Here is a 22,544-nt window from a genome sequence, read left to right on the forward strand (position 1 = left end):
TGGTCTCCTTCCTATCGGAAAGATGTTGTGAAACTTGAAAGGGTTCAGAAAAGATTTACAAGGATGTTGCCAGGGTTGGAGGATCTGAGCTAGAGAGGCTGTTTTCCCTGGAGCGTCGGAGGCCAAGGGGTGACCTTATATAGGTTTACAAAATTATGAGGGGCATGGATAGGATAAATAGACAAAGTCTTTTCCCTGGGTCGGGGAGTCCAGAACTGGAGGGCATAGGTTTAGGGTGAGAGGGGAAAGATATAAAAGAGACCGAAGGGGCAACTTTTTCACACAGAGGGTGGTACGTGTATGGAATGAACTGCCAGAGGATGTGGTGGAGGCTGGTACAATTGCAACATTTAAGAGGCATTTGGATGGGTATATGAATAGGAAAGGTTTGAAGGGATATGGGCCGGGTGCTGGCAGGTGGCTCTAGATTGGGTTGGGATATTGGTCGGCATGGACGGGTTAGACCGAAGGGTCTGTTTCCATGCTGTACATCCCTATGACTTGCCCTCTGATAAACATACCTGACTCACCTTAAACGTTTGCCCCCTAGTTTTTGACATTATCACCCTGTAGAAAAAAAACCTATAACTATCCACCGTATACCTCATATTTCTATATTCTTCGATCAGGTCACCTCTCAGTCTCCAATGCTCTAATGAAAACAATCCAAGTTTGTCCAACCTCTCTTTATACCTAATACACTCCAATCCAGGCAACATCCTGGTAAATTTCTTCTTCCCCTTTCCAAACCATCTCAGTGTGATAACCAGAACTACCTCAAATGTGGCCTAAGTATTAAACAGCTGCAATTTTACTTGACAACTTTTATACTCAGTGCCTCAGTCAACGAAGGTAAGTATACCATACACCTTCTTTACCATCTTTATCCATCTCGAGAGTGTGGTGCTGAAAAAGGTTAGGCAGCATCCGAGGAGCAGGAGAATCGATGTTTCGGGCAAAAGCCCTTCATCAGGAGTGGTTTTTAAATTTTAGATTTCATCATCTGCTTTGGTGAGATTTGAACCCATCCACAAAACATTATCCAGGTGTTTTATATTATTAGCCCAGTGACACTGCTGTTATGCCACCAACTCCCCTTTTTCTCCTTTCATTCCTGATGAAGGGCTTATGCCCAAAATGTCGATTCTCCTGCTCCTCGGATGCTGCCTGATCTGCTGTGCTTTTCCATAACCACACTCAACTATGTTCTTCAGCATCTGCGGTCCTCACTTTCTCACACTTTATCCATCTGTTTTACCACTTCCAGGGAGCTATGGAATTTCTGGTAAATGACCAATACTAAAACTTTGTGAAAATTGCATCTAGATTTATAAATAGTAAATAAATTACCCCAGGTTTCCAAATAACATAAATTACAAAGCAAAACTACACAATTGTGCAAGGAGGAAGTTAGAGGCGGCATTTTTCAAAAAAACTTGTGTAATGAGAAAATAGTGACATTCTGTAAAACCAAGAACAGCATCAGGTGCATTTTATAAGACCAGTGTTTAAACATGACACGAATCACGTAAAAGGAAATTAACAGCTATAATGGACTACTGCGTGCCTCTTTCTTACAGCCATTTTGAAGGTAACGTGGCTTGAAAGAGCAATCATGTCTATTTTTGCTAATTAATACAATAGCTGGCAACTGCCACACTAACCAGCAATTCTTAACTATTATTAGTTCAGTTCTGCTGCATTCTTTAGTGATGAGTGTTGAAATGACAGAGCTGAAAATTAGGACACTTACTAATTTCACCATCATTCTGTAAACTTCCAGTTCAGATTCTGATATAATTAAAAAAATTATCAAACTAGCAGATCACCTGGTGTCCTGATCATAGAATGTTAGAGGAAATTTTTTTAAACAGTTAGAAAGGAATATCACAAAGTATTATTTTACTGAAATGTTTCTGCATATAAAACTTAATATGTACTCCAACAGTACAAGTTGCAATTGATCTGGCTTCATTTGATCAGTTGAAGGCTGTGAGACTAACAGGAATTCAGGTTAATTAGCAGATGAAGACCTTTTTTTATTTAAAGGGTGATGCTGAAACCTGTACAAGTGTTTTGTGTTATTGAGTTAGCATGCATGTATTATGCAATTGCTTTTTTATTTAAAGCAGCAAAAATTATTATGCAGATTTGAAAAATAGACTTATTAAAACTAATTCATTAGTATTGTTCGGTTTCCAATTCTTTACTCTACATGAGGCCTTTCAAATCATTGCTGTACCTACCTTTCCAAATTTTTGTGCATATGATCCAGTAAGTAGTGAATGAAAGATGATAATGGTTTCATCCAAGTCCCACACAAACACACGCTGTAAAGGAATACGTGGAAAGATTATTATACACAAGGGATAAGTTACCTTTCCAAATCTTCCAAGCTATATGTGAAATACCAATTTTTTTTAACCATTTCTTCACACTCAATGCAATTTTGTTGCATTAAGCTTCTTGCTTTGCATTTTATCAGAGTGTTCAATAATTTCATTCTCAAGGACCATTACTAAGACAAACAGCAAGTTCAAAGCAGATGATGATAACGAAGATATATAAATCAGGAAGTTTAAATAAATGAAATTGGTAATGTCCAATTAACTCAGACAGTAGAGAATTAATTATATTTTTTGGTTAAAAAAATGAACATATACCTAAGACAAAATACCCTAATTTATTATCTCTTGTAGAATTCAAAACAATGCCCCTGGGTTTAAATGTCTGATTATTATCCAACCAAGCTGGCTGGGCTTTGAACAGCTCTCAACGTAAAACCTCAACATGACAGGAGGGAAAACAGTATTTAAATAAACTCAATATCTTGATAACTTCCAAGGCCTGTTTTATTATGAGTTCTGGCAAGAGATCTGGTGTTCTATCTGGGGTTGGTTTTATCGCTTTGATGTTGCAGTAGTTTCTCTACCTAATTATCATTGCAAAGATTTGATGATATATCAATGGTCACTGACAGCAATGACATGGTGATGTCAACAGGCAAATTCACAAATCTTTCCACATTTCCAGTCAGTGGCAGGAGTTATAGTAAAGAGCTTGCCCATTCTAACCTCACCCTCCTACACAAGAAGTTTGATTAAAAGCTAAAACATACCTCCAGTTCATTATCAGGCAGTGGGGAAAAACAATTCCTCTTTCCTTTCCCCTTGGACTTGCCACTTGGAGTTTTACGAGATCGCTCTTCAAGTTCTTTCACTATCGTGTGTGTTAGACTTTGACTTGCACCAGAATCTCCTGAGGAAAAAAGGGAAAATTAAGCCAGTGCTTTGAAGAGTGATTATGGAATTTTAACACACTATATCTTGACATTTTGCATGACTGCAAAAACTAAAGTGATGTCTTTTAAAGTTTTTCTCTTTTAACCCATATTTATTTTTGTTCCAATTAAATTTCTGATCCACAGCCACCACATATACTGAGGAGCTGGAACATTTTCCAAACACCATAAGAGCACTTTCGACAGCTTTGTCCTCCTTTTACACTACCAATCATTTTTCAGCAGACAGAGCAACATAAATCCTTTTCTAGCTTCTACTCTTCCACTGTCAGTTCTAAAGTCAACTTGTCAGTTTTCTACTACCTCAAATGAAATAACATTATCAAGATTTTGACTATGAACAATAACGTTCAGTATGGCAAAAATAGTGCAGCTTTTGATTTGGGAAAATATCAGTTTTCTGTTTTCTAAGTTGTTTCTCTACTTTTTGTATAATTTATTTATCTGCTACTGTAGGATCTGCAGCAAGAGTAATGCATCTAGTTCTGGGCCCAGCACTTTTGAAATAACGTGGAGGCACTGAGATCTGCATTCGAATGCAGAAAAGATTCATAAGAATTGTTCCAAGGAGGAGGAATGCTGGCTAGGCTGGAGAGTTATGACCGTTTTCCTTGGAAAAAAGGCTAAATGGAGATCTGATGTCAGTATTCAAAATCACGAGGGGCTAAAAAGAATAGATAAACTGCTCCCATGCTCAAAAATATTGAGAAAGAGGGGACACAGAATTAAAACGATTGCAAAGGAAACAAAAAGTGACATGAGAATAATAATTTTCACACATAAAAGTGGCTAATGTTTGGAATTTACTGAGAATCTGGCTGTGGCAAATTCAATCGAGGTATTCAGGAGGGATTTAAATCATCACAGTAGGCAGTGTGCAGTGGAATAGGGAGAAAGCAGGGGAATGGCACAGCATGGACTGCTCATCAAAGAAATGATGGATCAAATAGTCTCCTCCTGCACTGTTACAATTCTGAGAAGTCAACCTTTGAACGATGACTTCTGTCAACTGAGAAGTACTAGCATGGTAACTATATCAGTGCCCTTCTGTCCTTGTTTCACTCAGAATGAGTTTTCTAATATATTATGAAACAAAATCCTCACAATATTATGTAAAGTTGATTCAGGTTATTGTGAAATTCCAAACTGTACTTCTTCTCTTTGTCTGCTAAAAATAGAGACCAGAAATGCAGATACATAGCATTGGGAATGCAGATACAGCATTTAAGATTTCCCATATGACATAAATACATGGCCTGCCTTAACCTTTTAAGGGTCTTACTGTTATTAAACTTGAGAGGAAAATCATTTTTTAACTCGTTCACTACTCCATAGTCAATAAAAAAAGCGAAAAATCAATTGCAATATTAATTAACGGAGTCATTAAAATTGGCTTTAAAAGGTACCAACATATGCTAATCATTTATTTAATAGAAACTTTACTTTTAGCAGGAGGGCATGACTACCGAAGTAAAGGAAAGTCTGATCTTAATGCAAGTTAAGTGTCCGCTGGGTTTCAATAGCAATTTTCTTCAGGGAAGCCAGAAGTGTTCAATACTTAATCTTATTTACCTTATCATCAGACTGAGATTTAACATGTCCCTGGATTACTTAGTGCATTGGTTTTTCTTTATCAGTATCGCTTTATGTTACACTATCATAAATCTCAATATAAAAAGCATAATTGTTCCATGGCAATACAGATTTTCATCAGGCCAGTTCAAACAGAATGCTACAAAAATGCATTACCAGATTGGTAGTCCTGGTTTGATGAACTGGAAATGTTTGTTTGCATTTTACGCATCTGGAAAGTAACAGTTGTTGAGGTGTTATTGGCAGGCAGAGAGTTTGGAGTTGTGGTTCCATAATTTGAATTGGGAACATATGGCACAAACTGGCTTTGTCCAAGAGATGTATAGGAAGGATAATCCTATGGAAAGAAAATGTAGAAGGTGGTTAATAATATTTCTTAAATAAAGTGGTTTCATATATGACACAAAAAAGATTACATATTATCTACCTGATTAGAACTGCTGAGGCTTGCAGCACTGGTGACAACAAAAGCAGCAGCAGTTCCACCAGAGTAACTACTGGCTCTCGGGAAACAGGTACCTGTCAAAAATAAAAGCCAAAGCATTTTCAAAAATAAACAACATGTTTATATGCACACAACATAACAGACAGGCATTTCTGCAGTCGTCAGTGAAACATCAAGATGGTTGTGCTTCCCTGGTGCCAGGGTCAAGGATGTCTTGGAGCGGATGCAGAATATTATGAAGATGGAGTGACCAGCATTGGTACCAACAACATAGGTAAGGAACGGTATGAGGTTTTGCAGAGAGAATATAAGAAGCTAGGCAGGAGGTTAAAAAGCAGGTCCTCAAGGACAGTAATAGCTGGACTACTACCAGTGCCATGTGCTAGTGAGAGTAGGAATAAGAGGATACGGTAGATGCATGCGTAGTTGAGGAGCTGGTACAGGGGCAAGGATTCACATTGTTGGATGATTGGGATCTCTTCGGGGTAGACATTATCTGTGTAAGGGGAACCGGATCCTCAGCTAGTGTTATGCAGAAAGCTTTAGATTAGTTTTTGTTGGGGGGGGGGGACAATTGTCAGAAAACAGGAAAGGCTGAGGCTGCGACAGTGGGTAAGGGGAGCAAGTCTAATAATCAAGACAGACAAGAGCTTGGCAGAGAACAAAGAAAGACTGATAAAATAAACTGCATTTACTTCAATGCAAGAGGCCTGACAGATAAGGTAGATGAACTCAGGGCATGGTTAGGGACATGGGACTGGGATATCATAGTTATTACCATAGCCATGGCTTAGGGATGGTCAGGACTGGCAGCTAATGTTCTGGGGTACAGATGCTACAGAAGGGATAGAAAGGAAGGCGAGAGGATGGGGAGTGGCATTTTTGATTAGGGAGAACATTACAGCTGTACTTAGGGAGGATATTCCTGGGAGATCACAAGGTGAAGTTCTATGGGTGGAATTTAAAAAATAAGAATGAGAAGATGACTTTACTGGGATTTTGTTATAGATCACCCAAGAGTTACAAAGTCATAGAGATGTACGGCACAATTGAGAAGCAAATATGTAAGACGATCTCAGATATCTGCAAGAAAAATAGGTTTGCAATGGTATGGGATTTTAACTTTCCAAACATAGACTGGGACTGTCATAGTGTTAAGGGCTTGGATGGGGAGGAATTTGTTAAGTGCGTATAAGAAAACTTTCTTAATCAATTTGTGGATGCATTAGAGAAAGAGCAATACTTGACCTTCTGTTAAGAAATAAGGCGGGGGTGGGGGGGGGGCAAGTGACTGAGGTGTCAGTGGGAGAGCACTTTGGGGTAAGTGATCATAATTCTATTCATTTTAAAATAGTTATGGAAAAGGATGGAACTGAACAAAAAATTAAATCAGAGTAAGGCCTATTGTGACAGTATTGGACAGAAACTTTCAGAAGTTTATTGGGAGTGGCTATTCATAGGTCAAGGAACAGTTAGGAAATGGGAGGCCTTTAATTTTGAGATAATACGTGTTCAGAGAAAGTATGTTCCTGTTTGTGTGAAGGACAAAGCTGGGAGGTGTAAGGAATGCTGGATGACTAGAGAATTGAGGCGCTGGTGAAGAAAATGGGGACATTTATCAGATATAAACAGCTGGAACTGAGTCAATACCTAGAAGAATATAAGGACAGTAGGAACATGCTTAAGAGAGAAGTCAGGAAGGCAAAGGATTACATGAAATAGCTTCAGCAAATGGAGTTAAGGAGAATCCAAAGAGATTCTATAAATACATAAAAGGCAAAACAGTAACTAAGAAGAGAATAGGGCCCCTTAAAGATCAACAAGCCCATCTATGTGTGGAACAACAGGAGATAAATGAGATACTCAACAAATGTTTTGTGTTATACTTACCATAGAGGAGGGTATGAAAGTTATAGAACTTGGGGAAATAAATAGTGATATTTTGAAAAGCATCCATTTATTGAAGTGGTGGTGCTGGAGGTCTTCAAGTGCATAAAGTTAGATTAACCTGATTATTCTGGTGCTTCCCAGAATGGAGATTGCTGGGCCCCTTGCTAAGACTTTTGTATCATCGACAGCCATGGGTAAGGTTCCGGAATACTGGAGTTTGGCTAATGTGGTGCCATTATTTAAGAAAAGCTGTAAGGAGAAGCTGGGAATACAGACCGATGACCGTCAGTGGTGGGCAAGTTGTTGGAGGGGATTCCGAGGCTCAGGATTAACATGTATTTGGAAAAGCAAGTTGATGAGGGATAATCAACATGGCTTTTTACGTGTGGGAGATTGTCACCTCAATCAAGTTAGTGAGACACAAAGAAGATTGATGAAGACAGAGCATTAGATATTGTTCATATGGACTTCAAGTAACGTATTTGACAAGGTTCCGCATGGTCGACTGTGTAGTAAAGTTAGATCACATGAGATCGAGGGGAAGGTAGCCAATTGGATACAAAAATGGCTTGAAGGTAGGAGACAGAGGCTGTTGGTGGAGGGATGTTTTTCAAACTGGAGCCCTGTGATCAGTGGTGTGGCACAAGGATCAGTGCTGTGGGTCCATTACTTTTCGCTTTATATATATTTGGATGTGAATATAGAAGGTATGGTTAGTAAGTGTTCAGATTAGAAAAATAGCTGGTGAAGTAGACAATGAAGAAAGTTATTCTGGATTAGTGGTGCTGGAAGAGCACAGCAGTTGAAGAAAGTTATCTCAGAGTAAAACTAGGGACATATTTTTAGGTGAGAGGAGAAAGATTTAAAAAGGTCACGAAGGGCAACTTTAAAACAAAACGGAGTGGTGTGTATTTGTAATGAATTGCCAGAGAAAGTGTGGGATGCAGGTACAGTTACAACATTTAAATGACATTTGGGTAATTTCATGAATAAGAAAGGTTTTTGAGGGATGTGGGCCAAGTGCAGGCAGGTGGGACTAGATTCGTTTGGGAACTTAGTTGGCCTGAACTGACTGGACCAAAGGGTCTGTTTCCATGCAGCAGGACTATGACATGCACAATGTGGAGGGGAGCACAGTGGCAGGTTTGAATGGGGGTTAATATTGAGGCCCATGTTATAAATTTACCTTGTGCTGGATATGTGTAATGTGCTGGGCTGGTTTGATTTGAGCTAAACCCTGTATCATAACTGAGGTATCCAGGCTGACTGGGTGATCCACATTCTGTTTTCACACCAGGCCACAATGCACCTAAGGTAAAAATAATTATTAATTAATGGCACTTTTACATAACCAGATGATCAAAACCAAATTGCATGAATGGAAGTATTGGATGCAAACTTATTTTTCTCTCAAACTATTAAGGAGGCTGTTCTGCAACAGATTAAGGTTTAATCACATCACAGTATCATTAAAATAAAATTGAACATTTGCATACCATTGAATCAGGAGAATTTGTATACATCAAAAGGGTTTTTTTTTCAAGTTTATATATGCAACATATTGAACAGCTACCACTTATTACTTCTTCAGGAAAGGACTATTATGGGAATGGAGACAAGGATAAGCTGGAATTTGAGACCTGGTTGTAAAACTAGACCAGGCGGAGAGGATGCAAGTTTCCTCTTCGCCTTTTCCATAAAAGGATAAAACCAAATGACTTTCAGTTATCAATCTGCTGACTGCCTGATTGTTCAAAGAAAGATGCCAAGCATGATCAACTGTCATTTTATCCAAGCAAATTGCAGTATTGCTGCGAAATGCATGATAACTGATGAAACAAAAATGACATGCTCACTGATCCACTCTTAACTTTTGCCCCCACAGTCTTTTTTAAAACTTTGTAGCTAGGAGGATCTTTAAGCTTAGTGCAGGCCATGTCAAGACTTAATAAGGCAATTTCAAGAAAAAGCCAATAAATTAAGCACTTTGAAAAATAATTTGATCTATTTATACACAAGGAAAATGTAAAATAAGCTTACCAAAAGGAGGTAGTCCATAAGGCTGATTTGGTTCTGGGTATGATGTGTAAGATGCTGATGGCTGCGCTGCTGGGTATCGAGCCTGTTCGGAATAAGCAGCTTGAACTATTGGCGGAGAAAATAAATGTGGATATGGCCTATAAAAAGAGGATGAAAACAAATTATTCTAAAGCATCTTAAACTTAAGTAAACTTAAAAGATGTTTTTACTAAAACCCAAGATGATCGGATTCTCATGACAAGTTGATAAGCTGCAGTAATTTCTAGTTAAACAAAATGGGGTAAGTGCTGGAGCATTACCACAACAACTAAGCAAAGGACCAGCAATTCATTAATTCTCATCTGTGAAAAAAACATATGTGATGTAGCTATCAAGTACAGTGAATGCAAGGTATAATACTGGCGTCAATACCAACAGATGGTAGATCACCAAGACATAGAAAACTTTCTATTAGTATTTCAGAGTTCAAAAATTTGCAAGAACTTACAATATGATGAACATATATGAAAAGAACTCTGCCCATTAATGTGCCATAAGTGTAAAGCAAGTGCGCTTTCCAAAATAATAAACTTATTGAAAAAATTCACATAGAAAAATACACTGGAGATCACAAAGCCAAAGAAAAAAAGTGGTCCACCATCCATGTTACAAACAAGTATAAATGAATAGATGACAAACCAACTGGAGTGCAAATTATTGTGCAATTAGTTAAAAAATGTTTTTCTAAACAAAACACAAACTAGCAAGTGTTTTTTTTGCCTTGTGCAGGTACTAATTTGCCTAATTTTCCATTCTCTGATAAAACTTGCTGCACCCATGCTCAATCATGTTTTTTAAATGAGCTGTGTAACTATAGAAACTACTACTCCTTACTCGATTCAACAAAAGAAACTTATCTGGTCCAATTATTCAATACAGGATAGGGCTCATGTAAGCAGCATAAATTTATACATAGCAAAAGGAAAATCTAATGAAAAATTTCAAGCAGCAAAAGTCATATGCAATAAGTTGCCAGGAAAGGCCTCTGAAATAGACAGAATGAATGGATTTGAAAGACAAGAGACAGGGAGGATAGAGTGAGTGAAATGGGAAAAAGAAAAGGCTGGTGAGATGGCTTGATCTATGAAATACATGTACTTGTGCCTACTGGTCTTCTCTATTATTTAAAAAAAAACTTACATATTCTTTGTATCCACAATCTTAAAAATATTGTTTCATCTAATTGAAAGATCGACTGTAACCTAAAACCAATATCATTCAAACAGCTGGAACTTACTTTGTAGGAAACATTACCAAGTTATCTTGATTTGGCATACGTGGACTAGAACCTGTGCAGGTTATAACTGTAAAAAGAAACAGGAGGAGATTTTCACTTCAATCACCTGGAAATCGAAACCGAACAGACAAAAATCATTTTGTCCTACTTGACAAGATTAAAATTGTTAATGTATATTTGCAAGGCCATAGCACCAGTGCTTCATCTGGAGGCTCACTGATGATGTTACCTAGTATGGTGATGAAATGTCTGAAAACGAAACGTTCCAGCTCAGCGAGCAAACCTACATCTACTGACATCTCAGCATAGCCCCATTCTGCCCTCTAGTTTCCCAATTTTATACCATTCCACCACACGTAGCTGTCTTCAGCTGCTAGGCCATAAGCTATAAAATTCTCTTTCTGAACATCTTGACCTCCATTAAGAGGCTTTTTAAATCTTAACTCTTTAGTCAAACTTGTAGTCATCTGTATTAATACTGGCCTATGAGATTCAGTGGTTTGATCATGCTCCTGTCACATGTCTTGCGATGTTTTACTGGAAAAGAGTTCTATATAAACACAAGCTGTTGCTTGCACTGGCAGTATGTTTCGGCAAATCACATGGTATACTGGCCAGGATTTCCAGATTGGCATTTAATCCATCATCATCTAAGCCTTGATCTGCTAGTGTATACTTCTTCTGACCTAGGGCTCATTACAGGATGGCAGTGTTTGTTTGAATGGATGGTATGTGCTCTTGTGGGGTCAGAGGTTTCAGTTTGATAGTTAGCCAGCAGTTAGAGCAGATGTTAATTCCTTTAACGTTTCCTGGCTAACCATTAAGCAAGTCTGAATATTTCACAGTCTCCACCTCAGAACTGGGGACATTTTGGTAAATTCCAGATCATAGGTAATTGCCGAGTATTGCAAATTCCCTGGTAATTGCCAGTCAACTGCATGAGGAATTCTGCATGATCCTGACAACTCTAGTTTAAGCTTCAGCAATGATAATTGTCCTGTTAAAAAAAAAATCAAGATCTATATCTTTTCTCAAATCCCCATTTAGCTGCAGATTTCTTCCTCCACCTCACTTCCATTTGTGTGGTCTGTAGGTTGTAAGTGTGATGGGTTCCGGATTATCTTTTATCGCTATCCACATGGATTCTATTTGTGTCTTTCAGAAAGTTGTCCTTTTTCTATTGCAATATGTTATCCTAAATAAGTATAGCTGCTCCATTGTTCATCTTCCCTCTATCTTTTTATTATACCTTGTAATATTTAATTTCTAGTCCTGTTTTCTCAGCAATCCATGTCTTGTTTCTCCCAAAACATGACTGCTTCCAACTCCTGATTTATGACACAGAGACTTTTGCATTGTTGTAAAGATATATTAACTGAATTTTACTGGGACTTCCTCTATGATTCTCATTTCAGTTTTCTGATTTCCTCTATAATTGTCATTCAAGTCTTCTGGTTCTGTAATGAAATTCACCTCCTTATCAAAGTCCTCCCTACGCTTTCTTGCCCTGGTTACACTTAGACTGCTTACATTTCTTGTAATGTTGTTCTCCTGACTGCTTACTGACTTTGCCCTCTCCCTATTTATCTTCTCCAATAGGCCGTACCCTAGTTTGGATGAAACCAATCCCACTGGTATGAATCATTTTTGGCTCAAATCTCATGCCAATATCCCAAGATCTGCAAAAGATCTTGTGTTAATCATCTTCTCTGGGTCCAATCCATAAATTGTTTTAACTTCTTTGGCAAAGTAAACATTTTAAACAAGGTAACGGAAAATAGCGATATCCACTTCTAAGATTTTACCTGAACTTGGATATGCACGAGCAGATCTTTTCCTTGTCAGAGTTTCAGAGTCACTGCCTTGTATCATTTCATTTTTAACTATGGAAAGATTGAAGATTAAAAATAAAGATTGGTTCAATGTTCTAATACATAAAAGCCTTGTTCTAAAATGGAGAAATAATCCACAAGTAGTGAGACTGCGTACCACAGTTGACAAATGGGGATGAAAAAGGAAAGACGTTTACAACCTAGAGAAAAGTTGCAATTCAGCTATAAAAGCAAAGTGAAAAAGAAAATAAGAAAATAAAACCTGCAAGAATTAACAAAGTTAAGAGAAGAGTTTTGATAAATACAGCACATTAAAGTAAATGGCAAATGATGAGTTACTTGCCACAGAATTCGTTAGCCTCTGACCTGCTCTTGCAGTCAGTAACAGTATTTCTACAGCTGCCCCAGTTCAATTTCTTTGATCTCCCACTAAGATGCTGACTGTGGGAGACTCAGTGGCTGCAATGCCATTGAGTGTCAAGGGTAGATAGTTATATTCACTCTTGCTGGCAATGGTCATTGCCTGACACCTTTGGAATTGGATTAACTGATATTGAGCTTCGTAGCGATGCCCCTCAGTGGTCAAAGTAGCCATGAATTTAACTCACCTTCTGCTTCATTCAGCACAGTTAAGTTACTAGACAGACAGTCAGACCTACACTTTTGCTCATCATTTCTGTTTGTTTGACTCTGCAGTTGGATTATGTTGTGCAGTTCCTCAGTCCTGGGGAAATAAGAGAGAGGAGAATTTAATTTTCTTAAGGATTGTCATTATTCGATCATAAAATATTAATTGAGATGCAGTTGATGAAATCCTCTTTCTATCAACTAAATCATTTTAAGAGGAAGAATAGTGGACTGTATCTGATGTCCACTCCTAGCATTCACATAATTGAAAGCAGGGTGATGTAGCCAATGAAATTTAATCGAACCTTCCAAATACTAGTTTACATTAGGCAGCAGTGCGTATTTTCCCTATTTTGTTTAATTGTAGGTGAAAATGGAAAAGAGAGATTTGAAAATTACCTTTCTGATTAAATTTATAATACTAAAAACAAACTCAGCATTTATAGAGGCGGATTGAGAGATAGAAGGATTAATTGTCCCTATCAATACATGAACATGGTGTTCTTCTTTGAATCATCAGTTGTTTTATTTTTCATCAGTGACCTCTGAACAATATATTCTATTTGACTTCGCTTCTACTGCAAAAATGCTTTTATTAAAATGTTCAGTAGTTTTTGTCCATTTTGGCTATATTGTATTTGCTCAACTCAGATCACTCTGCAGATTCACATTACTGCATTAATCAAACTTGCCCACAACTGGAGTTTTTAAAAAATCGCATGCAAATTAATAGTGCAAAGTGCACGTTGGAGCCCATCAATTTTTCCCAACTAAAATCACTGTTGATTGCTAGGGTCTTTCAAGTTTTTCATAAGCCACAACTGTATGAAATGTTCTCTGAGCAATGATTTATCTTAATGCCCACAGATGAGAGGCAACCAAGTTCTTCCAAAACTTCCTATCCCCCAGAGTGCTCTGGGTTGTCTCTGTAACAATGACCCTTTATTTGTAAAGATTCCCCCACACAACCCAGATCGCTCAGTTGGTAGATGATAGGACTCCATAACAGGGTCATGTTGCAAGCCCCATATTAGGTGATTTTAATATTTTCAAGAAATGTTTGTTTTAATTAGATTTTTAAACCGGATTAAATCAGAAAGTACAAGGAAGGAAGGTTAACCACAAGTAGGACCATAATGTATTAAGTATATAAAAAAAATCCAAAAGTACAATTTGGAATGTTTGGAAAATTCGCAATAAGGGAGATGAACTAACATCACAAATATTTTTAAATGCATACAATATGATTACAATGTGACTGCAATCAGAAAGACAAAGCTGCTAAATGATCAAGCCTGTGAACGGAACAAAAAAAGTTGGTGTCATTACTGAAAGATGAGATCAGTACATTTACAGCAAATTTCATACCAATATTTAAAAATGGTGGAAGGGAGAAAAAGCTGGAGTTTATTATAAAGTATGAGATAAGGGGACACTTATGTAATACTGTTGGTATTTTCTAAAGTCACAATGGGCTTAGAAAAGGGAAATCACTTTTTAAAAGGACATAGCTCACAAAATAGATGAGCGAGTGTGAATGGATATGGTGTACTTGGATTGTCAGAAGTATTTTGACAAAGCCCCACGTAAGAGGTTAGTGTGCAATATTAAAGCACATGGTAGAATATATTGACATGCATTGAGAATTAATTAGTAGACAGGAAAGAAGAAATGAGTGGGTCCTCTTTGAAGTGAAAGACAGACAGTGGCAAGCAGGGTCCCATTTATTCACAACATATTAGTGTGGATGAGGTAATCAAATGAAATATTTCAAATTTGCTGACCACACAAAACTGGGTGGAATTAAGAATGGTGAGGAAGATGTAAATGGTCTTTGAGCAGATTTTGCTAAGTTGTGAGTGGGCAAATGCAAAGCAGGTACATAGATAAGCACGAAGTTGGCCATTTCAGTTGGAAAAACTGAAGAATCCTAGGTTTTCTTGTACACTGGTCACTGAAAGCAAGCACGTTGTTGCAGCAAACAGTTCAGAAAACAAATATTATTTCAATTTTCATTACAAGAGGGTTTGAATACAGAAGAAAGTAAGTGCAGTTGTACTCGGCCTTGGTAAGCATCTTTGGTGTCCTTTTCAAAGGGATACTTGCTAGAGAGGGAACATAGCAGTGGTTCACTACACTGATTTCTGGGACAGCAGGTTTATTGTATGAGGAGAGACTGGGTCCACAAAGCATTTATGGACTAGAATTTAGAAGAATCAAAGATATAAATATCTTTGAAGATATGAAGAAGAATGAAACATATAAATAACTTTACAGGGCTGGACCAGACGAGATGTAAAGATGGCACTTCCTTGGCAGGGTTAATCCAGAACAAGGGGTCACAGTTTTGAGATACATGGTAGGTCATTTCAGATTGAAATAAAGGAAAGAGGGTGGTTGAACCTGGGTAATTTTCTACTACAGAAGGCCATGGAGGCAAAGTCAGTGAAGATATCCAAGAAAATAAGAGAAATTTCAAAAGGCTAATAAAAGTGCATGGGGAGAGTTCGGGACTATTGCCAGAGGATAAAGATCAATCATGATCATGCTAAATGGCAGAGCGGACTTGATAGGCTGAATTGCCCACTCCTACTCCTATTTTCCATATTTTCAGAGCACCAACTGTTAACATCTGTAGAGAGAGTGTATCAGATCGACTGGGTTTTTCAGCACTTTGAATTTATTGCTTTATTTAATAATTTAAAAGCCTTCATCTTGAGTGAAACTCTCCATCATAAACAAAACTCTAAAATATACTAATAGAATGCAGTTAATAAGGAAACACATTTAAGTTTGTCCACTGAGTGTGCCTGCGTTGGAAGTGCACCCTCTAATGCACCAATAGATGTAACTTCATTTGTTGTACATTCATTCATTCAGAAGTTTCTGGTTAATATTATAATCTCAACTTAGTGGCTCAGTATTGGAAGGTCACAAGATAGGTGAAGACAAGCTGTGAATTTTCTTCCTGTCTTATATAAAAAAAACATACTAAAGATTTCAATTACATAACAATACCGACAAACCTTAAAGCTTGCTCATCTGTGGAATCTAAATCACGGCGTGATTTCTTTGCCTGTCAAGGAAAGATATTAACATTTTAATCTTTAAAAATAACAGATTTTCAAAACTTAAGCAAGCTAATTAAAGATTTTTAAAAAGGTCTGGGAATGACCCAGGCTACAATTTGTTATTCAAGCAACAAACATATGTATCTTGCTAGACATCTCTATTATACACAATCTTAGCATGGATCAAAAGAAAATTAATCCCGAAAATTTCAGCAGTCCATCCCATATTCCGATGAGTGTAGATGATATAAAACAATACATTGACAAAGAAAATGGACAAAGTATCATCTATTGACACTGGGGGAGCTTTACTACAATAACAAGGATTGGAGAGTTGTACATTGCTATATTAGCAGCTCAAGGTTTTAAGCAGGAAGGAGGAAAGAGGAAGGTTGTGAAAGGGGCAAATGCATAAGGTGGGTGGGTGAAATAAAAGCACTGGGATGGATACGAGAATGTTCAGAACGGTTTGTAAAGTCATTGCAATGAAGGAGCCTAGAACTGCATGCAGAGGGAGGGGTGAGGTCAGGATTGAGGAGAACGATGTTGCCAGGGTTGGAGACTTTGACTTATAGGGAGGGGCTGATTAGGCTGGGGCTGTTTTCCCTGGAGCAGCAGAGGCTGAGGGGTGACCTTATAGACGTTAATAAAATCATGAGGGGCACAGATAGGAGAAATAGACAAGGTTTTTTCCCTGGGGTAGGGGAGTCCAGAACTAGAGGGCAAATGTTTAGTGTGACAGGGGAAAAATTTAAAAAGGGACCTAAGGAGGAACTTTTTCCTGCACAGGGTGGTGAGTGCATGGAATGAGCTGCCAGAGGAAGTGGCGAAGGCAGGTACAATTACAACAGGTCAGGTACAGAAAGGGCTGAGAGGGATATGGGCCTAGTGCTGGCAAATGGGACTAGATTAGGTTAGGATATCTGGTCGGCATGGATGAGTTGGACCAAAGGGTCTTTTTCCGTGCTGTACATCTCTATGACTATGACTCTATAACTGGAGGTCGGTTGGATTGAGGGAGACAAGGGAGGGAGGCAGGCAGGGTGGAAGAGAAAGTGGGAGATGAAGCTGGAGAGGAAATGCTTCACCTTTGCAACAGAGCTGAAACTACATGGAAATATCTGCTTAACATTTTTTGCCATTGCTCACTCAGATCAAAAGTACTTCAGTGAAAACCATGATTTAATATTACAGAAAAATACACAGTAAAATTCATATTTTTATCTGAAGTGAGCATCATATAACTTACAACTTGCTCCCGAGAGTCCTGTGGATCTTCCATGGATGTGAAGTGTTGTGGTTCTCTCCCCTTTGAGGAATGGAACAATGATGATTGTTTACCTTCAAAGGCAATAATGTCTGAAAGAGTTTTCTCAGCCTTATATACTCTAATCATAACAGACTGCCTGATGTCAAATGCTCTCAAGTAACCGATTTATTTCAATGTGACACGAAACCCGACCTGCAGCAAGACAACTGTGATAAATGAAAATATGAAGTACACCTGCACTCTTAATCTCAAATAGATCAATTAGCTAGTCATAAAGGATAAAATGTTCAACACACAAGGACACCATGCAGAATTATCAGGGCAACAGCCACGTGTAGTTGCTATCCTACCAGGTGAAAGACACACTCACATGGATTTGCCAATGAGGGGTCAAATAATCTAAAATCCAATTAGTAGAAGAAAACTCTTTTCTGAATGCATGAGAGCTACAAGAAAGGTGTCCTTAGAGAACTTTTGTTGCAAACAAATATAGAATCACAAATTCACCGCAGGAGGTTGGACAAATGCAGTATCACAGGCTAATCTCATTATGGCATACTGTACAGTGCATCCCCAGGAAATGTTACCAAACTCATTCAATTCAGCCACTTTTTAAATTCTGGCTACCAAATATCAAAATAAAGCAGAATCACTGTTTTGAAAAAAATATTTTTGTTGCAGTATTCAAATTATCTGCAAAGGCGGTAACATTTACAGAAAATATCAGAAATCTGTTGAATTGTTCAAATGTGTCAAGTTTGACGCTCCCCCAAGAAACTTCCATTTGAAAATTCAAGGTGTAAATGAAGGACAATCACAGCAAGGAGCAGTCATCCATATTTGAAGTCATAATTTTGTTAAGTACTAAATATTGTTATTGCAAATATTAACTGTGTTGAATTTTTCAAAATATTTTTCCACTGCATTATCTATTATATAAACACAAAAATTAAAATAAAATTCAGTTCTTGACTCTTCTATCTTTTAGCAATGTGAAACCACCAATATCAGAAATTATGCACTAAAAGCTTCAATAAATTGGATTTTCTTTGGCTGCAGAAATTTCCACAGAGAATACAATGGCCATTTTGAAAATAAGGATAACAGCAAAAATAAAGATAGTTGATGTCATAGTTAAATGGATCCATGGTCAGATGAAGTGCAAACAAGACAAATCTGGCACACTAAGTTTATTCACAGAAGACAGCATTATAGATCTCTGCCTAACAACTAACCCCGTGTCACAGCACATGTACTTCATGGCATATAAAGATCTTTTCCAATCAACTTGCTCAGAGATGTTATTGCACATCTTTGGAGCAAATGGAACTTGAATCCAGGCATTCTGGCCCAGGCACACTACCATTCCACCACACATGCCTCCATCATGTGCTCTCAATCCTTAATTAATGTCTATCAACTGTGCATCTATAACAAATCATCCAATCATTAATAAATTCCCCTTTCTTTAAATAATTGCTTTATATTTGATCAAAACCTTTGCAATCAAAAGATGAAATGAGAGTTTACCATATTTTTTGCATTTCATTAAAACAGAGCCTCTCACTTCCAAATCTCCAATAATTTCTTGGAGTAAACATTCCTCTTTGCAAGAGGGTTTGGTAACTAGTGATTTCAAATGACCTATTTTCTTCTTTTAAAAAAAAAAGACCCCTTCCCTTTCAAAGGCTTCCTTTACATTAAAATATATCAATCCTCAACTTTCTTGCAGTGACCTTTGTTAAATTATTATCCAAGCAATGGATATTCATATCTTCAGCAGCTCTATTGATGACTCCCTCCATCATAATATCAGATGTGGACATTTTGCTGATGATTGCAAATTGGTCAGCACCATTTGCAACCCCACAAATACTGAAGCAGTCCATGTTCAAATTCAGCAAGACTTGGACAATATCTAGTTTTGGGTTGACAAAGTGCCAAGTAACATCGTGCCATACAAGTATGCGACAATGATGATCTCCAGTCCCCCACTATCAACATCCTGGGGGTTACCACTGAAGAGAAGCTCGACTGGACTAGCCAGATAAATACTAGCGAGGAATCCTGCAGCAAATAATTTACCTCTTGACTCCCAAAGCCTGTCCACCATCTACAAAGCACAAGTCAGGAGTGGGGTAGAATGAAATAATCATTACCTGCATGGATGAGTTTAGTTTGACAAAGCTGATTGGTACCACATGAACAAACAGTGACTCCCACACTAATGACCAATGTCAGTAGCAATAGTCTACTCCAAATACAAGATGCACTGCAAAAATTCACCAAGGCTCCCTATACAGCACATTCCAAACCCACAACAACCCGCCATTTAGAAGGTCAAGGGAGCAAACACATCAGCACCTGCAAGCTCTCCTCTAAAACCATTCACCACCCATACTTGGGGAATATATTGCTGTTCCTTCACTGTCGCCAGATCAAAATTCTGGAATTCTGATGAACACATTGCATGTTTACCCAGAGCAAATGGATTCCAGTGGTTCAAACCAGCAGCTCAGCACCACCTCCTCAAGTTCAAGCAGGGATGGAAAATTAATGCTAGCCTAGACAATGATCCTAATATCCCATGAATGAGAAACCTCAGAGGAGTATAGAAAGTACAGGATGAGGTTAAAAAAAAAGGAAATTTAGGAGAATAAATAATTGAGAAGATATGAAAAATGAAATTAATGCAAATCTAAAAATGTTTTATCTGAAAGTGTACACTAAGAGCAAGAGAATGATTAAGCAATGGGGAGGGTCTATCAGCTATATAGGACAACTTTTGCATGAATGCAGGAGGAAAAAGTGGATATGCTGAGGAACATTTTGATTAAAACCTCACTAGATACAGACAAGATTTACATAGGGCTGGAGTTCTGCAAACATTTTACCATTAGTCAAAAATGCATGCAAGAAATTGGCCAAATAATTATAGGCTAGTCAATCTGAACTTGCGAGTGAACAAATTACTTGAATCAATATGGAGAGAAGATTAACCATTACTTAGAAAGTCGCAGATAACATCAGGAATAGTCAGAGTGGTTTTACGTGAAGATCATGTCTTACTAATAACTAAATTTGAGGAAATAAGAAGGATTGATGAAAGGTGATATAGTGCATTTTGTATACTTGGATTTTACTAAGGCCAAAGATTCCACATGGCAAACTGATCAGAACAAATAAAGACCATGAGATACAAGGTAATATGGAAAGTCAGACCCAAAATTGGCAGGAGGAAATCGATTACATTTTTTTCTTCAACTGAGAAGCTTTTCAGAGAGGTTTTACACAGGACTGGGTTGGATCCATGACGTTTGTAATGATATTAATTTAAACTTAAATGTAAAAGGCATGAGTGGGAAATTTGCAGACAACACAAAATTTGGCCATGTTGTTGACAGTAAAGATAATAGCTGTCAACTGAAGGATGATATTAATGGTTTGGTTAAGTGGAAAAGTGACAACTGAAAATCAAATCTGGAGAAGTGCAAAGTTATGCTCTTTGGAAGACAAACACTGCAATGGAATACACATGAAACAAGTAGTGTTCTGAGAGGGCACTCTGAGATGTCTCAATTCCTCCACCCACGTCCACAGCTGGAATTGTACACCATTCTGGTCTCCACATTAGAGGAAGGATATAATTGCTCTTGATAGTGAGCAGACATTTTCAAGAAATTTTCCAGACATTGAAAATCATAAGTATGACGAAATATTGGGTAGGCCAGGACTGTTTTTCTGAGAAGAGGCAGCTGAGAGATGACTTAATTGAGTTGTACAAAACAATGAGGTTAAAAATCACATAACACCAAGTTATAATCCAACAGGTTTAATTGGAAGCACTAGCTTTCGGAGCGCTGCTCCTTCATCAGGTGGTTGTAACCCGAGTTAGAGTGGACAAGGAAGATATTGGAGAGCTAAATTATCAGCAGAGATTTAAAACAAATTGCAGAAGTATCGTAAGGAACATAAGAAAAATGGTGGAAGTATGGAATTCAATGCCGGTTTGATGGTCGAAGTAGAAGCATTCAGCTGATCAAAAGAACTAGCAAATAGATGTATAGCGAGGGAAAAATGTGAAATTTTGCATCTTGGCAGGAGAACAAAAAGAAGCATTTTAGCCAAATCTGCAGATCTCTGAGATGCAGAGGGATTTGGGTTTCCTGGCACATGAAGTGCAAAAGATTAATGTGCAGGTACAGCAAGTAATTAGGAAATCTAACAGATGTTATTGTTTACTTCAAGGTGTATGAATATAGGAGGAAGAAGGTTGTGCTTTAATCATACAGAAAACTGGTGAAACTACATTCAGAGTAGCATACAGTATCAATCTACTTATTTAAGGAAGCACGTTGGAAACAGTTTAGTGGAGGTTTACTGCACTAACATTTGGAATAGACAGATTAATTTATGAGAAAATGTTGAACAGACTAAGCTTGAATCCTCTGGAGTCCAGAGAGTCGGAAGAAACTTGAATGAAACATTATGCAGGGTCTTGACAAGGTAGATGTGGAAATGGCATTTCCTCTTGTGGAATAATCTAAGACCAGGGGTCACTGTTGGAACAGCCCACTTATGACAGAGATAAGACAGAAATATTTCTGTTTTGAATTGTTAGAACACTCCTCCTCAAAGGAACTGGAACTGATGTACTTGAATACGCAAGGAAAAACAGTAAGTACTAAGTAAATATTTTAAATCAACCCACTCTGCTTTCCAATACAGGTGGGTCATGAAAGGTAAGTGGTAAGCAAATGGATGAAAGTGTTTGGAAATATGGAGCAAGTCAGATTAGCCATGATCTTACTGAATGTCAGAGTCAATTAGAGAGGTCCAGCTGTCTAATCCAACGCCATGTTGTAGGACCAATACAGAATGTTTCAAAATCTTCTCATTGCTCAGATTCTGTAAATTTGCAATCCTAATTAATTGGGATTAATGTAATCTAATATCTTTACTAGGCCACTGGACAATAATTTTATTTTCATCAAACCCTATTGCTTCACCTGGACCTTCCACACTTTGACTGTTTTAAGGTATACCAAATCCCAAGATTAAAGTTTATCTCTAAATGTCCAATATAATTTCAAAAAACTTGGGAAATTTGAGAGACTTTTGCCTTAATGTGTGCCCCTTTCGCTGCATGCAGAGGATTCAAGTGTGCAGAAATCATGCATATCACTGCAGTCCATTTTG

The 22,544-nt window shown here is 37.8% G+C and overlaps 1 protein-coding gene across 3 annotated transcripts in view; it reads right to left on the reverse strand.

Moving 5' to 3' along the window:
- LOC122563517 (eyes absent homolog 3-like) overlaps nt 1-22,544 on the reverse strand; it is a 67,449-nt gene that overhangs the window by 20,268 nt on the left and 24,637 nt on the right. For 2 of the 3 annotated variants that reach the window (XM_043717338.1, XM_043717339.1), the window contains exons 2-12: nt 17,325-17,384; nt 16,031-16,080; nt 12,986-13,101; nt 12,351-12,428; nt 10,546-10,612; nt 9,270-9,406; nt 8,416-8,538; nt 5,322-5,413; nt 5,051-5,231; nt 3,119-3,258; nt 2,247-2,330 (exon numbers count right to left, since the gene is read on the reverse strand). In XM_043717338.1, the coding sequence (XP_043573273.1) occupies nt 2,247-2,330; nt 3,119-3,258; nt 5,051-5,231; nt 5,322-5,413; nt 8,416-8,538; nt 9,270-9,406; nt 10,546-10,612; nt 12,351-12,428; nt 12,986-13,101; nt 16,031-16,080; nt 17,325-17,384 (1,128 nt within the window). The remainder of the gene's footprint in view (nt 1-2,246; nt 2,331-3,118; nt 3,259-5,050; nt 5,232-5,321; nt 5,414-8,415; nt 8,539-9,269; nt 9,407-10,545; nt 10,613-12,350; nt 12,429-12,985; nt 13,102-16,030; nt 16,081-17,324; nt 17,385-22,544) is intronic. The other variant, XM_043717340.1, reaches the window with a different exon arrangement.

This window comes from Chiloscyllium plagiosum, chromosome 27, assembly GCF_004010195.1.
Source record: "Chiloscyllium plagiosum isolate BGI_BamShark_2017 chromosome 27, ASM401019v2, whole genome shotgun sequence".
NCBI lineage: Eukaryota > Metazoa > Chordata > Chondrichthyes > Orectolobiformes > Hemiscylliidae > Chiloscyllium > Chiloscyllium plagiosum.